This window comes from Nelumbo lutea, chromosome 8 (assembly GCF_056320005.1).
Source record: "Nelumbo lutea isolate HS-2025 chromosome 8, American lotus-T2T, whole genome shotgun sequence".
In the NCBI taxonomy this organism is placed as follows: domain Eukaryota; kingdom Viridiplantae; phylum Streptophyta; class Magnoliopsida; order Proteales; family Nelumbonaceae; genus Nelumbo; species Nelumbo lutea.
In genome coordinates this window covers 31,421,918-31,439,106 of record NC_142691.1, presented here as the reverse complement: position 1 = coordinate 31,439,106, position 17,189 = coordinate 31,421,918, and the positions used below count along the sequence as shown (strand labels likewise).

Here is a 17,189-nt window from a genome sequence, read left to right as displayed (position 1 = left end):
TTCCCAAAATTATAAGATGGGTAGAGTGCAAATCATAGCTGATCCAGGGAAGAAAAGAGGCAAAATAGCTTGGATTGCTTTCCAGGAAATGCCCTTTTAGTCCTCGCCAGAATATCAGAATCCCATCTATTCTCTGCAAGTCCATGAATATTACCCACTATCTTAACCCACAACTTTTCTTTTTCCAACGAGAATCGCCACAACCATTTCCCTAAGAAGGCTAAATTCCTCTTCCTTATATTCCCTATACCTAGAACCCCCCTTCCTTGCCAGAATCTTAAACACCGACAAAAAGTACATAGGAAAGTTGGCTAAGGCATACCTAATCAAGGTGATTCTCCCTCCAGGTGACAAATATTTTTTTCTTCCAAAAGGCCAGTCTCTTCTCAAACCTTTCCACTACTGGATTCTAGAAACCTTCTCTCTAAGGATTATCACCCAAAGACAAACCAAGGTAACTTAAGGGCCAATTGGACACTGCACATCCCAAAATAGCAACACACTCCATGGTCTCCCCTTCCCCCAAATTACCCCCCCCAATACAACTTTTCTCAAAATTTACATTAAAATTTGACATTTGCTCAAAAGGTTATATAATGAGTTTCAAACTCCTAATCTAATTCAGGTCTCTACCTTCAAAAAAGAGAATCTACAAACTGTAAGTGAGAAAGAGACACATTCTCCCTTCCAACCCTCCAAGCCCTAATTAGGTTCCTAGAATCTACTCTACAGATCAACTTACAAAACACTTCTACAACTAGGTGAGAGTGAGGTGGTCAGGGTATATATGAGGGTCTCCTTGAAGGATAAAGGAAAGTCGAGAAGTAGGAGGTAGACTAAAGGCTAGGGCAAATGAGATGGTAGAATGATTCCCTGTTATGAGTTGGACCCCTCTTTATAGGGAGAGATCCCGAGGTCCCGAAAGGAAGGAGCCAAAAGTGTTTGATTCCCATTAGGAAAGGGAATCTTAGATTCGGTGTCAGTTGTCAAGGAACATTGTTAGGGTTTCACCACGTGTCCTAAATATCTCACGGACGAACTTTCCTTTCGTCTGAAGATTCTCATAATACACGTGTGCTACTTCCTTTCGTGACCCTTTTAAACCAACGTGGCGTGGGTGACAGCACTAGTTATCTTACGCATCCTTCTTAGGCCCACACGGAATCGCATCGCGCGCGTTACTAATGATGCATGTGCTCCTTTTATTCGCTTGCATTCTGCAATGAGTTTGCACTCGCCGCGGTTATGCAATGGCTTTAAACTCGTCGTAAGTCCGTGTGGATCTAAAGCTCATCGCAACCTGTTTCGAGTCATAAGTTCATCGCAAATATGTGTCAGGTTATGAACTTATTGTAAGCGTTTATGTCAGGTTTAGCAACTTTTGTGCTCTGATGGTCTAAGTGACCACCATGTACCTACACCAAGGTAAATAGAAAAGGAGATAGAGGGTCGCATTGTCTGATTCGTCTCAAAGCTAGAAAGAAGTCCTCTACAACCCTGTTCGCCAAAATAAAGTAATGGCAAGTCCGAATACAACCCATCACCCACCTACACCATCTATCTCCAAACCCAAAATTAGTCATCACCTCCAACAAGAAAGACCAGTCTACAAAATCATACGCCTTTTCCAGGTCCAATTTACAAACCACACCCTTCTTCTTTGATCTTTTGAAGTCCTCAACACTCTCATTTGCCATAAAATTTTGATCTATTATTTGCTTTCCCTTACAAAATCTCCTTGATTATTTTCTATAATGGTAGGGAGCACCTTCCTAATCCTAAGGGACAAGCAACTTCACTTAAATTGATTTTGATTACTAAGACCACACAATATCCACCAAAATAGTGATTCAACAACTACCTTTCATCCAATGGATCAGACTTCAATGCTAGTTCATTGGCACCCTTTGGGCTTGAGCCCCAATGCTATGAGTATATAGTGGGCCCATTTGTGAGGAAAGTAGACATTTTATTAGAAAGCAAAAGCAAGAAATTACTGCTATCCATTTTGGCCTTAGTGTCATGGTCTCTTGGAGTTTTTTCTCCTGGTAGGAGATACTGAAAATGCCATTAGCTGGGGGGGAGGTATTGGAAGGGGTGCATGGAAGTTTCCAAACAAGCAAATATGATCACTGATAAAAACAAAAAAAAAAAAAAACAAACAAGTAAATGAGATTCAGCATCTGTTGGATCCTTGCCCAATGGTTATGAGGCATATTGTGCATAAAACACAACAATTTCTATGGCATCAATGGACTATTGACCTTTTCTTGGGGTCCATAATGACATGCTTTCGTTTGTAATTTCTCCCCTTTATTAACATAATCTCATTGATCTTTATAACTCAAAAAAAAAAAAAACCCCAAAAGCAAAAAGGTCTTCAAAGACAGAAAGATACCACACAAAAACAAACACACTATAACTAGGTAAGGAGAATAAAGAGAAGAAACTAACCTTGCCATGAAGAGATTACGAGCTGCTTGAAGAGTTTCAGAATAGGAGTCTCCAAGACTTTTCAACTCTGCAAGAATACATCTATAAATGCAAAGAGAAGGTTCATTTGAACCAAAAATAAGTTATCATAGTGTTTTACATACAGAATAAAAGCAAAAGAGGAACTAAAATAGCAGAAGAACCAAAGGCAACCTTGTTGTGTAGAGCTTGACTGGGGAACCAAGGATATTAGAAAGGGAATCATTGGCTGACTTAGTTTTATTGACAAGGAGGTGATGGATGAAAGTTCCATCACAAAGTATCTTGAAGGGTTCTCGAAAGCCAAAACATGCAGTATAGAACCTTACACTTCTACGATGATGCTTCTGCTTCTTCACTCTCATCTGTGAAAATAAAAATAAAAGGTAAGAGGAGAAATAAAGTATCTATTCCATCCAAATTTCAAACTAAGACAAAGAACAAGAGTGTGCAATACCAAAACTTATCAAAATGAATTAAATTACTTTTATTTGTAGATATTTTACTAGAAAACAGAAAATAAAAAGATAATAGTATTTTGACAAACACAATATCAACAAATAGCCAATAATATTTTGAAAATTGAAATCATGTTATAAATAGCATTGGGGGTTTGAATCAAATCATATCGTAAATCATAAGAGTTTTTCTTATTTTCTAAAAGTTGACAGAAAACATTAAAAGAAAACTTATAAATTCTTAAAGATTAGACAAATGACTTTACACCAGCTTTCACCCTATAGACACCATATAATTAGATAGTAATAGCAATTATACCACTTGTATACTTTAACTGATATTCATATATGACATAATCAAATCAACTCCAAGTTAAAATCATTATCATCAAGAATACTCATACTAAGACAAGGAACCTAACTGCAAGAAATATGACAACTTCATTAAGAAAGAGAAGCTTCAATTATTTTAAAAACTACAATCATATATATTATTGAAAGTTATATAGGATAGAAGGGCAAGGGGTAGACCAATAAGGACATGGGTGGAAACAGTAAGAAATGATTTTCTTTATCAATAACAGGAGTTCATTAAATTAATAAGAATTAGTTACAGCACTCCAGAGACTCTCTCTGTGAGGGCAACAAAAAACAAAAAACTTACAAATACAGCCCAAAACATTTGGTCCCTTTTTTTATCAGTGAATTGTCAGATTTATTAAATCAAAGCCCAAGATAATACAATTTAGGGAGAGGCACAAGATGCTACCTCCCCTTTAAGGAGGGGAGATGGAAGAAACCATCAACCCTTCAGTTAAAGAACAAAACAAAGGAAAAAGAAAATTACAGAGAAGCCCAATACAAAGAAACCCGAGTAGCACCTCGCTTAGCAAGATAATGAGCCAAGGCATTAGCCGATCTACCCAACCACTGAACTCTAACTGTCATGCCCCTCAAAAGCCATTTGGCCTTTTTTAAGATATCCTTAAAGTTCCAAGTGACAGTACCCGGGTCAGCCAACCATCCTACTACCACCTTGGAGTCTCCTTCAATTTTTTTTTTTTTTGATAAATTGGAGTCCCCTTCAATTATTAAGTTTTGCACTCCAAGTTGATAAGCAATCTGTACCCCCTATGCCGCAGCTAGGAGTTCAGCCCTCATAGACTCTCCTATTCTCACTGGTCCCGAAAAAAAGGCAATGATGTTGTTGTTCTCATCTCTCATTACACCACCGATCCCATACGGTCTTAGGTTACCCTGACTACTTCCGTCAATGTTCAGCTTAACAAAACCCTCCATTGGCGGAGTCCAAGTTACTTGAACTCTAGGCTTCCTAGAGGAAGTGAGGGCAACTGCAGACCAATTCCTCATTGTGAACGTCAGGAAATATCCGGCGGTTCACTTCATGGCCAAGTAAATGGAGTCACCACCCATCAGAATGTGTAACTGGGAGTGATGGGCCTACCGTATTTAAATTTTATAAATCCTTTAGGATTAACAATGACTTCATACTAATCAGTCAGGACAAGGCCTATCTGGGGGAGAGGGAAGGGGTTAGGCACCCCTCTCTCTTGTCAGTGTGAATGCCGATTTCCCTAGCTTCCTTTGGATTGGATGTGAGAAGCCGGGTTCTCAGTGAATCAAGAGGATCCAGGAGCTTCTCTCTTTTCCTTCGAACCAACCTCCTTTTGGATGCAGGGGTCTGAGCAAAAGGATGAATTCTCAACCCTTTTCTATCAGACCCCCACCTTCAGACTCATCCGGTTGATTCATAGAGTGAAAAGAAAAACTCCAAATCCTCTCGGATGTTGAGGAAGGTTCTCACACTCAATTTGGACTTTATACAAACACCCAATTAGCACATATATTAACCTTCGACAAAAGAAAAGTTCGCATGAAATTAAAGGAGATGAGGTAAAATATTTTACCTCTTGTAACCTAAAGACAGATGATGATGCCGAACTTGTATGCAAAGGTTCAGTATATGGTTAGGCTTTCAGCGCTGAGGAACCCCAGTTCAGAATTACTAGGAGCGGCGCTGGGGGTTTGAAGAAGGTAAGATCGATGATAGCGGTCGAGGTGGCCGATTGAAGCAAATTAGCATCCGTCTCTGTTTCTGATTTTCTCTCCCACAAGCTCTCTCTCACAGCTCTCCTTTTTCCTCTCTCTCGGTTCTCCTTCTTTCTCTCGATTTTCTCGGCCCTCCTCCCTTTTCACTTCTTCTTCACCGTTCGGCAACTTCCCAGAGGAAAACCACGAAAGGGAAACCCACTCTCTCGAGTTCTCTCCTCTCCTCTCGAAACAGCCTCCCTTGCCTCTCCTTTCTCCTCCCTTTTCTCTTCTCCTAAACCGAGAGGACCCTCTCTCTCTCAAAGACCCCGTCCAACAATCTCTCTCTCTCCTTCTGTTTTTATTCTCTCACTCGAGCACTCTCTCTCTCTTCTGAATTTCTTTACTCTCTTCTTCGACCCTCTTCTTAATCTCCCTTCTTCGACCCCCAGTTTCTTTTCCTTCACCCCTCCCTCTCTTGGAAACGATGCTTCCTAGCGAGGGGGGGTTTCGTCAACTTTCCAGATGGAAGGGGGGGTTCAGCAAGTTAGGTTCAAAAGAAATTTGGGGTACAAAGAGTAACTTTGGGATTTGGGTAAGAAGGGCAATTCGGGAATTTGGGACGGAAGGTAATTTAAGAATTTGGTTAGGCGTACTTTGGGGATGAGGGGTGTCTTGAGAATTTGAACACAATGAAGGTATTTTGCGAATTTGAAATGAAGGGGTAATTTTGGAATTTTAGGGTATAAAGGGCATTTGGTCAAGGGGTATTTTGGAAGAAAACTTTGGTAACCTTGTTAGAAGGATATTCTAGTAATTTGGAATGGGGACATTTTGGTAGTTTGGCCTGTGGGGTAATTTGGTAATTTTGTTAAAGGTATTTTAGCAATTTGTTCTAAGAGGGGATGATGTGGGAATTTGATCAAAGGGTGTATTGGGGATTCATCAGAAGGGTATTCTGGGCATTTAGAGAGAAGGGGTAAATGAAGGGTATTTTGGTAATCTTGAAGGAAGGGGTATTTCAGTAATTTTGGAAGGAGGGTATTTTGGGAATTAGGTCAAGGGTAGTTCAGGTAATTGGTTAAAGAGGTCTTTCGGGTAATTGTGGTCCATTTGATAATTTTAGGAGGGACATTTTGCGGATTTAGGTCAAGGACTCAAGGGTAATTTGGGAATTGGTCAAAGGGTAGTTCGGGTAATTTTGGTCAAGGGTATTTTGGGAATTTTGGAAGGATGTGGTATTTTGGTATTTTTGATCGGCGTAATTTGGGGAACTTTGGTCAAAGGCATTTTGGTGATTTAGTGGAAGAGGTATTTTGGGAATTAGGTCAGGGGTAATTTGGGGTAACTTTAGTCAATGGCATTTTGGTAAATTTGGTAGGGGTATTTTGGCAATTTTGGTCGAGGTAATTTGGTAACTTTGGTCAAGGTCATTTCAATCATTTTGGTGGAAGGGGTATTTTGGTAATTTTGGTGGGGTAATTTGGATAACTTTGGTCAAGGGCATTTTCAATAATTATGGTAGGAGGGGTATTTTTGTAAATTTGAGAAATAAGTCAAGCGGGTTTAAGGGGGTCAAACTAGGTCTCCCGGTTCAATGGCAATGATTTTGGGCCATCAAATGGAAGGTTGAGATGGGTTGACTGCAAAGTGAAATTCGCTAAAATAGAATATTTTTATATGAAAGGGTAAATGAAGGTATTTTTTACCAAAATTTGACAGGGTGGGGTTTTGATACATTTTAAGTTGATTGGTGGGATTTGATTTGTTTAGATGTGTTCAAACCAAGGGAATCTATAGTGATAGATATATTCATTAGTATATTTGTTATTAATGACAAATAAAGCTATCATTATATATGTATAGTGATGAATATGTTTATTAATTATATATTTGTTATTAGTGACAAATCAAATCGTAACTACATATTTGTAGTGATGAATGTATGTTGTAAGCCACTATTGCAAAAATCTATAGTGACAAATGTAACCATTACTATAAACATATATAGTGATGAAACCAAATTATGAATCACTATAGTGACTAATCTATAGTGACTAATGTTGTCAACAATACAAACATTTATAGTGACAAATGCATATTGTCAATCACTATTGTGTAAATCTATAGGTTGCATTTGGGTGTAGTGCAAATCTTGACCAGGTGCAAAATTTGTATTTGGTTCAAGTTTGCAACCATTGGTTTAATTATATTATTTGTCATCGTTGCAAAAGCAAAATCTGTTTTATATCGAGCTTTTTCATTTCTTTAAGATACAGATTTTGTAAAATAAGACATATAAATGCATCATTCTCCTTTTAATCCCATGATAATTGAACTTGAAGCAGCACCTTAGAGTTGAAGTCTCAAGCAACGATTTGCCTTTCCAACTACAAGAACGTGAAGATTAGGTAAGTTTTCATCATTATTGTCTACTATTTTTTATCATTTTCGATGGGATTTGTACCATTTTGTGTGACATAGTTGTGCTTTTTTTTTCATTTTCAGATCATTAGATCATCAAATACACACCATTAGCTTTGAGAATATACTCTAGTTTGCCACTGTAAAACCTAAATCTACTATTATGATTTGGTTTTTCTTCACTATTGTTTTTCCTTTATTTTTCTTTATTTAATCATATTGTTGTTAAGCCTATTATTGCCATTTATTCTTACACAACAGTGCTACTTTTGTAGTTATTTTTTCTTCACTATATAGTAGGGTGGAAACCAAATCTCAGAGCTTTTAACTCATTATTCTTTTATTAACCTGCTACACAACTATTATAGTAACTGAATGGATTATAATGTCCATAAATTTCCAGTCCCACAATGAAATATTATCATAACCTCATCTGAACCTATGAAATATTATCATAACAATGAAATATTAGCAAAATACCCTTCTTAGGTTAACTCAAGGTTTTCCATTAAATTTGCTTGATGAAACATTGCTTACAAAAAAATATTGCAAAATGTTTGGAGAAATAGACATTTATTTGCTACAACATGGACATGCTTATTGGTTGAGCGATGAACATAATTCACCAAGCAAGAAGATATAGGTGTTGAAATGAATTCTTGCAATCTACTAAAACATGAGATGGCCACCATGGTGGATTAGTATGATAAACCAACAAGAGTTTATAGATGTTTTCAACATCACCTTCAAAAATCACATTAGATAAAAACAACTAAGACACCATTGATAGTCCATCAAACAAATCCAAAGCCTTTGCCATCTTAACATTATCATAGCGAAGTTGGACTATTGGAACCAATGTACATGAACCATCATAATCTCTAAGTACATAACCTACTACTACTACACCTTCCTTAAAATTTGCATCATTATTATGCTTCAACACATTTATGTCCAGCTTACTTCAAGAAGTCTGAAGTGAATTCAAGGGAAAAGACAATTAAGGGCATTCACTAAAGATGTTGATATTAGTCATGTGTCAAGAGCCACATGGGATTTACAAATAACTATAACAAATTCCTTCAAAAATTTTAGCACTCTGGGCTAGCCAAATAGGTCTCATGATAAATGCATTATACAACATATAACAATAGTCTAAATAGTTGTATTTCACATTTTCACAACCCCATAAGTAAATAAAATCCCTAACATCAACAAAATTGCACATAGAAGGCCTAAATCAGAGACGTGATCCAAACCAAACAGTTTGAATAGCAGGGCACAAAAACAAAATATGTAAAAGACTTTCATCAGCACTGTCGCATAAGGGACATATACTATTAATGTTAAGGCTATGTTTCCTCAAGTTTTCAACAATAGGGAGGATATTGTTAGCATACCTCCTTAAGAACAATTTTACAACAAGGGGAATGAGTTTTTGTTTCCATAATTTTGACCATGGCATGTCCTCTTTGATAAACTAAGATGATGAGAATCTTGGTGATGTAGAAGCAATTATTTGTAAAGCTAGAGAGCATGTGAGTTTTCCTTGGGGAGTCTTACTCCACATTAATTTATCCATCATTTGAGAATTAGGGAAGGGAAGAGCAGTTCATTTACAACTCCCTTTGAAGAGAGGTACACCCAAGTAAAGATCATCTTTACACATATGTCAAATTCCCAAGGCATGAGAGATTTCTTGTCTGAAGTTCACTTCCCAAATAACAACATATCAAAAGCAAATTTATAGTGTCTCCTTTAAACACTAGATTTCTGAAGAAGTGCACTTCACAAATAACAACATATCATCAACAAAAAAAATAAGTGGTTTATATATAATCCCATTCTACTAAAAGAAACACCCTATAGCCTACTCTTCTAATTGATGAGAAAGAAAGTGAGAGAGAACTTCTATGCAAATTATGTAAAGGTACGGAGATAGAGGGAAGCCTTATCAGAGACCCTGAAAATGTTGAAATGAATCACCAAATTGTCCATTTGGAAGAACAAAGAATGTAGTTGTGGATCAATCAACAATTGAGATATTTCCCTCTTGCCTTGGAGCAAGTTTCCCAACATGTTATTTTTTTGCTTTGCATCCTCTATATCTCATGTTTTCTCTATGCTGGACAAGCTACAACTGAAGATTTTGCTATGAAAGAGGAATGGAATAGTCATATGATTTTTACTATTTTGATTGACAAACAGGTGAAGTTTATTGTTATTAAGGAGATGGTTAGTATGGCATGGTGTCTAGATCCCAATTGAATTCAGGAATTTTGTATTAAATCTTTTATAGCAATATTCTCATCAAGTTTTGATCATGATTAGGTGTATGATAAAGGTCTGTGGCTATATGAAAATAATTTGATTGTTCTTTGTAAAGGAATTCTTGATTTTTTCTTATATGCTTATGTTCTAATTCTTTAGACATGTGGATACATCTTAGTGGTTTTCCTTAAACTATCTTAATGTCTCATTTGTTACAAAGGTGGTATTTAAAATCGGAGACCTCATGAACCATCGAATAAAGAAGTTTGAAATGGGGCTATGGTGCTTCGATGAAAGATTCTATGGTGCTCTTGAATATGTTGCAATGTAAGAGGAAGCTTGACCCTCATCTGATTCTCCTGAATATGTTGAGGTTGTCTCTCCTATCCTAGTTAGTAGTCTAAAACAGCTAAGGCATGTAGCTCGTCGATTGCCTCTTTCACATATGTAGATGATTGATCATTAACCAGTGCAATCATTTGAAATTGATTTTCCTACATGGGTGATGCAAGTGAACCCAAAATCACTCTCACGTCTCACCTACACCATGATTGCTCTTGCTTGGAATTGTTAGGGTTTGGGGAGCTACCCCATAGTTCCTTCTCTCAAAAAGCTCCTATGCACCAACATGCCAAAATTCTTTTTTCTCTTAGAAACCTAATACATTGAGAATAAGACTAAAAAATTTTTGCATTTTCGATGTTGGGTTGGGATAAGCCTATTTAACTTCATATTGTGATTCTTCGCCTCATTATTAATTATATTAGTGCCAAAATTATCAATTACCCAAGCTTTGCTGAGTGGTGTTTGTGTTGTTTTTATGTACATCCCAATTTTGAGGGGTACCAACAAATTTTTTACTACATATATTCTATTGTAAGTCAATGGGTTGGACCCATTTGTGTTGTTGGCGATTTCAACTATATTCTCGATGCTAGAGAAAAAACTAGGTGGTCGCTCTCTATCTCTAGGAGATATTTTGTGGTTCAAAGATACTATAGCTGAATGTCATTTGTTTGATGTAGTTTATCAATGTCCATAGTACACATGGTGTAATAATAGGTTTGGAAATCTTATTCACATGTGACTAGACCAATTTTTTCGCAAACATCCATTTGATTGATTTGTTTCCTATTGCTATTGTCCAAAATCTTGTTTGGGTTGCAAGTGACCATTTTCCTATTTTACTATATCTGTTTTATCGGTTTCATAATTCAATTAGAAGATGCTTTGGAGAAATATGGTTTGAAGATCCAACTTTTCATGATATATTCAAAGAAACTTGTTTTTCCACCTTGGACTCTTTCATTGATAAGTGTGATGCTGTTATCAATGTTTTAAAGATGAAAGGTCTATAGGTTCAAAGCAAAGGAACATTCATGAATTGGTGAAACAATTACATCAATTATAATGTGTCCAAACTCAACCTATTGATTATTTTACCATATCACAATTATGTAGTGATCTAAAGCATTAGCTTGATAAAGAGATGTATTGGATTTAACAAACACAATTTAAATGGTAGAAAGATGGGGATAGGAATACCCGATATTTTCATGTCATGGCTTCTATCCCATTGGTTAGAAAATGAAGATGGTATGTGGACTTCCTCACCCACTACAATATCTTCCATCCTACTGTCTTATTTCAGCAATTATTCACCACTTCCTCCTCAATACTTAATGAATATAATGGATTTCCACCAATTGTTAATGATGATGATAATAATATATTTGTCTAATTTCTATACCCGATGAATTGGAGCGATCAAAAACACTCTCTTTAGCATGGGTTCTTTTAAAGATCCATGCCCTGATGGCATGTAAGCTGGAGGTTTTTAGAAATGTTGGGAGACATTGAAGTTATGGTTGTTCATAAGAATGCCCAACCCGACCAAACCGACCGACCCAACCCGAGTCAGCTGGGTGTTCATCAGTACCAGTCGGTTTCGGGTTGGGAAAATATATAAACCGATATATTGGGTTGTTTTCGATTTTCTTGTGTGAAAACTGAAACCAACTCGAACTAGTCTTCTACTAGTTCGGTGGTTCCTAGTTTGAGTAGTTTACTACTTAACTATAGCTAGTCTTCTACTAGAACTAGAAGGCCCATTAGGCAATTACAATTAGAGTAGGCAATCTATCATAGTTTCTAATTTTCTACAATCTTTTACACCAAATAGGCAACCCATTAGGAAATTACAATTATAATTCAATTAGGTGTCCTTTTGTACAGGAGCAAAACCGAAACCGACCCAACCCGACTCAAACCAACCAGGTTGGTTTGGCCTATCAGTGGGTCGGTTTCGGTTTCCACCTCAGGTAACCCGACCAAGTCGGGTCGGTTGGGAAAACCCCAATAAACTGACCCAACCCGACCCGTGAACACCCCTAATTGAAGTAGCTAGTCCAACAATGTTTTGTGAGTCCAGAGTTCATTGGTTCCCTTAATCAAACTTTTATCTATTTAATCCCTAAGACATCTACCTCAAAACTAGCATCGGATTTTCATCCAATTGATCTTAGCAATATTTCCTTTAAGCTTATTGCAAAAAATTTAGTGAACATATTGAAGTCACTTCTTTAGAAAATAATCAATTCATACCAAAATGATTTTTCTTCTGAACCATAGATAAATGAATGTTTTTATGGCAAAGGAGGTCATTTGTAGTATATCCTTGGGATTTTTTTTTTGAAGCCAATAGGCAATATTTCATTAAACATAAGTAATTACATTTCCCTGACTAACCATAGGTCAAATAAATTCTGGCAAGCTTGACCAAGTCATGAATCTATCATGGCAGAGAGCAAAATGAACTAATTTATGACCTACTCCATTACACAAACGAGATGTAACAAGAAAATTGCACTATGAGAAGGAGGAGCAGAGATTGTGGCAATCAAGTACAGTGGTGTGGTAGATAGCAAAATGAACTAACTTATGGCCTACTCCATTACACAAACGAGATGTAACAAGAAAATTGCACTATGAAAAGGAAGAGCAGAGATTGTGGCAATCAACTACAGTGGTGTGAATTCTCTAAGGAGGATCAACATCATAAAGGATTGCTTCAATGGCTACCTTAGCATCGCTTTCTAGTTGGATGGCCTCCATTGGCAATGATCAAGCCATAGACCTTTCCATACTACTATGGCTTCAGCTCCTTCAGATGTGAAGCAAACAATGAGGATGGCTCGGGCAACAATGAAGCAACCCAAATGATCTTTAATGATGATTCCCGTTACAGATTTATGTGGAGACCAAGCTCCATTAGTGCTAATTTTCAAGATGTTAACTTGGGGTTTAATGCATGTAGTATTTGGATTAAACCTAGAATTGCTATAGTCACTATTAAGAGTTTTCAACAAATCTTCAATATGTTTCTTGGCTAAGTTGGCATCTTAATGGAGAGAAATTTGTATCTTCGAAGATTACTTTGTTTCTTGCCATCCAAATGTACCACATGATTACCACACCCTAGACAAATATAGGTATGGGCGGAGATGAAGATTGGTTATTATCATCCACTTGTATCCGTTCTTGAAACCAGTGTTTCAGATCTCCCATATTGTTTTTCATTGGCCTAAACCCCATAAGAAACGCTAGCCAAATTGCTAGGCAAGAGAAGAATAAATGTTCTAAAGTTTTTGGGTATGCCAACCAGAGTTTACAAATAGGGTCAACTAAGTGACATCTCTTATCCATTTCAGAACCAACTAGGAGGGCGTTCATACAACATCTCCAGATGAATATTTTAATGCTAGGAGTTACAAGTTTTATTCCCCAATTTTTTTTTCCAAGTGAGAGCATTACAAATCTATCCAATTGTGGATGATTCTCCCCGCTTTGTCAACATTCTATAGGCCGAGTTGCATGTAATTTCCCATGGAGTCTAAATTCCCATATGAGTCTGTCTTTTCCTACTTGACTAATGGTAGGGAGGGAGGCTAATTTGATCCTTTCAATGGTTTCTTCATCAAAGAATTGTTGCATATGGTTTGTGTTCCAGAAACCTGCATTGTGATCAATTATATATAGTAGCAACTCTATTGCAAGTATTAGACCAAGTTGGAGGTTTTCCAATGGGGGCTCCATCCACCCATGGATCATCAAAGATTTCAACTTCCAAACAATTTGAGATGAACCACTTACACCCCTTTAATAAGCCTGAATGTCCACAGAGCATGTTTTTCCATAGAGAGAGAGAGAGAGAGAAAGGAAGTGTTTCATTTAACTCGATGTTTCTAAAAGGATTCTCCTCTCAAATATTTCTGATTAAGAATCTGAACCTAAACCGAATTTGATTTACAAAGAAAGCGCCATGCTAGCGTTAAGAGGAGAGCCTTGTTCATGAGTTTTGGTTTACAAAGTCCAAGTCCACCCTTCTCTTTAGGATGATAGAAAGTGTGCCATGCTTTTAAATATATAGATCTTTGATATTGAGATTTACCCCACTAGAAGTCATGACAAATGTTTTCCATTTCTTTGCACACTGATTTTGGAAGTGAGGTGGTAGTCATTTAATATAGTGGAAGTGTTTGGAGGGTGGATTCAATAAGTGTTGTTTTCCAGCATGGGAAAACACTCTAGACTTCCAACTTAAGTTCATATTTCAGCTTATTAATTAAAAACTGCTAAGGAGATGATTTTTTGCTTGTAGTAAGTAAAGAGCTGTCGAGGTAGATTTCATCATTTTTCATATCCACCACTCCTAATTCAACTATTATAGCTTCTTTCACTGCTTGAGTGCTGTTCTTACTAAAGAATATGGATGATTTGCTGAAGTTGACCATTTGGCCTAACTAGTTACAAAAAGATTAATGATTTCTTTTATCTTTTGGGAACATAGATTTGCTTCCCCAGTAGACCTGTTCATGGGCTGGGTAGCCCAAAGGCCCGGCCCACACCCCGGTTGGGCTTGGTCATGTAATTAGGCCCGCGGGCCTGACCTTGGCCCTAACACAGTAAGCCCGACTGTGTTACGGGCCGAGCTCGGGATTTGTCAAAAAGCCTAGTGCGGCCCGACCCGACTCAGCATTATATATTTTATAAAATACATAATATGTATTTTATATATTATATAAAATATAAAATAATATAATATTTATTAAAATATATATTTATAATTCAATATATACAATTTTTATATTTTTCTTTATAATTTCTTTCTCATACACTCTCTCTCTCTCTATCTCTATTTAGCCGCTTCAGTAGTAGTAACAATATGGGCTAAATTTCGGGTTCGGGCCCAAGCCCGAGATTCAGGCTTTTTATGAGGGCCGAGCTCGGGCCCAAGTTGTAGGCCCAATGGTCGGGCCGTGCTCGGGCTCAGTTCTTAAAAAAATCTGTTAATACAGAGTGAAAGCCCGGCCCGGCCCGACCCATGAACAGGTCTATTCCCCAGGTAGTAAAATATCATCTGTAAGCCCATTTCGAGATATTTTTGAGAAGCTCCAAATGAAGCCTTTTGACTTATTTTGTCTCATCTTCGCGTGGAAAGACGCACCTTCAACCAAATGGGCTATAGGTTGCCAATACCTTTATGTAAAAGCCCATTACGTCTTTTGATTGTCAGATTTCTAAAAGATCTTTTAAAAAAAGACTTGTCAAATGTCACCTTAGTTTGTCATGAGAATTAATTATTGGATTTGAAACTATGTAGTTCACCCCTAAGAAGTGCTTGAGGTAATAATCTAGAGAGGATTTCAATGTAGATAAAGAATAGATAGGTGTAAATGCTTTACTATATTCTCTTTTAATTTTAATTTTCATGCAGGTGAAGATATACAAGCCTTAATAGGAGAGTAGAAAAAATGCCAATCAACTCTGTCGTAGGCCTTTGAAAGGTCAAATTTCAACAAGAAAGAACCCTTCTTATATTTACTTCTGTTCAATAGAGTGAACTATCACTTTAGACATCACAATATTGTCAAGATCTATCTTCCTGGTGTGAAAGCATTTTGAAAAGGGGATATAATTTTGTGAAGTAGAGGTTTTCAATCTGCCGGTCAGGATCTTTGCCACCATTTTGTAGATGATATTAGTTAATCCAATGGGGTAATGAGAATTAATAGTGTCATTAATGAAAGTAATCAGCAAAGAAACGTGCAATCCTTTCGGTTCTGTACTTTTAAAGGGGCCATGATAAAAATAACTGTTTTGATTTCATCATTTGAAAGGGTGGTGGAAAGAAGCTTGAAAAGATCTTTGTAGAAATTTACTAAGGATAGCTCAATTTATTTAGGGTTTGACCACTGGAGTCCTCATGGTTATATACATCGTCCCCGGTCCACCAATGCCATGCATGAAGCTGCGGGCTTTTCAGTCGATTCTTTCAATCCTTTTTTCAATCTTGTCCCATCTGTAGTCTGTAGGAGAGGATTCCGCATGTTCAACAGTCTTGATACAGTTGTTCTACCAAAAGTAAATAGAAAATCTACCGTTGGGTTTGGGTCGTTTGGCACCATGTGACATCTGACATGTGCTGTGGGACCCGTGAATCGATTGGTGGGGGACCTGAGTTTCCTGCTTTATAGGGAGCTGCCATTCGTCTGAAGTATTGCAGACTCGCAGTCGCCACGGGATTCAATCATGAATCTGGCCATTCACCTCCGTCCTTCAATTTACTGCCCACAAACACAGTGGAAGCCTTCCACTATCAGACCCAAAACGCCCACGATCTCTACAGTGACGAAGCTCTCGAAATTCCCTTCCATTAAATCCGTGCATGGACGCCATGATTGTCCTCCCCCTGCTCCCACAGAGAAACCCAGATGGGAATCCATGCTAGGAACTGCCGCAAGCTTGTATCCTCTCTATGTGACCATAGGAGGGATAGTCGCATGTGTTAAACCAGCTGCTTTCTCATGGTTTGTGAAGAGAGGCCCTACTTCATACAGCTTGTCTCTTGGGTTCATTATGCTGGCAATGGGTCTCACATTGGAGCTCAGGGACTTGTTCAGCTTGCTGATGAAAAGGCCTTTCTCTGTGAGTTTCAAATATCTTTTGTTTTTTTGGCTGAATCTTGAAAAGCTACTTGACTTTTCTCGCAATAACTGATCACATCTTTTTTAATCGTATTAGCTTCAGTCAAGCGATTACTATTATTATTATTATTATTTTTTCTGGCCATTAAAATATTTCTGTTTTATTATATTTTAATCTTTTTGTTCTATTTTTAATAAATGTAGTGTCTTTCTGTGGCAATATCAATGGCCGCACACTGCAGTATGCACAATGTTTCCATTTTATTCATTCCAAAACACTATTTGTGCAATGCTTCTTAGAACAACAATTGTTAGTTATTGAAGGAAAACACTGGAATACTTGTTCACACACCAAAAGAAAAAAAAAAAAACTGGAATAATACTAGGTTCTCGATTAGCAACGCTTGGTGTCTTGGATGAGAAATTAGATTTTGTGGGATCAAAATCTGTCTGCTACCGCTCCATTGCACAGTTCAGCTACTTCGGTTGTTATACCATAGCTGACAAATTTATTAGGTGAGGATGCCTT

General features: G+C 37.3%; 2 protein-coding genes across 4 annotated transcripts in view; one reads left to right on the top strand and one right to left on the bottom strand.

Moving 5' to 3' along the window:
• MEE21 (PIN domain-like family protein) overlaps positions 1–5,514 on the bottom strand; it is a 34,607-nt gene extending 29,093 nt beyond the window's left edge. The window contains exons 1-3 of one of the 2 annotated variants that reach the window (XM_088957544.1): positions 4,859–5,514; positions 2,647–2,837; positions 2,455–2,535 (exon numbers count right to left, since the gene is read on the bottom strand). In XM_088957544.1, the coding sequence (XP_088813670.1) occupies positions 2,455–2,535; positions 2,647–2,837 (272 nt within the window). In that variant the 5' untranslated portion in view covers positions 4,859–5,514. The remainder of the gene's footprint in view (positions 1–2,454; positions 2,536–2,646; positions 2,838–4,858) is intronic. The other variant, XM_088957546.1, reaches the window with a different exon arrangement.
• Positions 5,515–15,830: 10,316 nt separating this feature from the next.
• The window catches only part of LOC148843695 (putative sodium/metabolite cotransporter BASS2, chloroplastic), a 33,194-nt gene continuing 31,835 nt past the window's right edge, over positions 15,831–17,189 (top strand). Inside the window, exon 1 of one of the 2 annotated variants that reach the window (XM_088959076.1) lies at positions 15,831–16,661. In XM_088959076.1, the coding sequence (XP_088815202.1) occupies positions 16,266–16,661 (396 nt within the window). In that variant the 5' untranslated portion in view covers positions 15,831–16,265. The remainder of the gene's footprint in view (positions 16,662–17,189) is intronic. The other variant, XM_088959077.1, reaches the window with a different exon arrangement.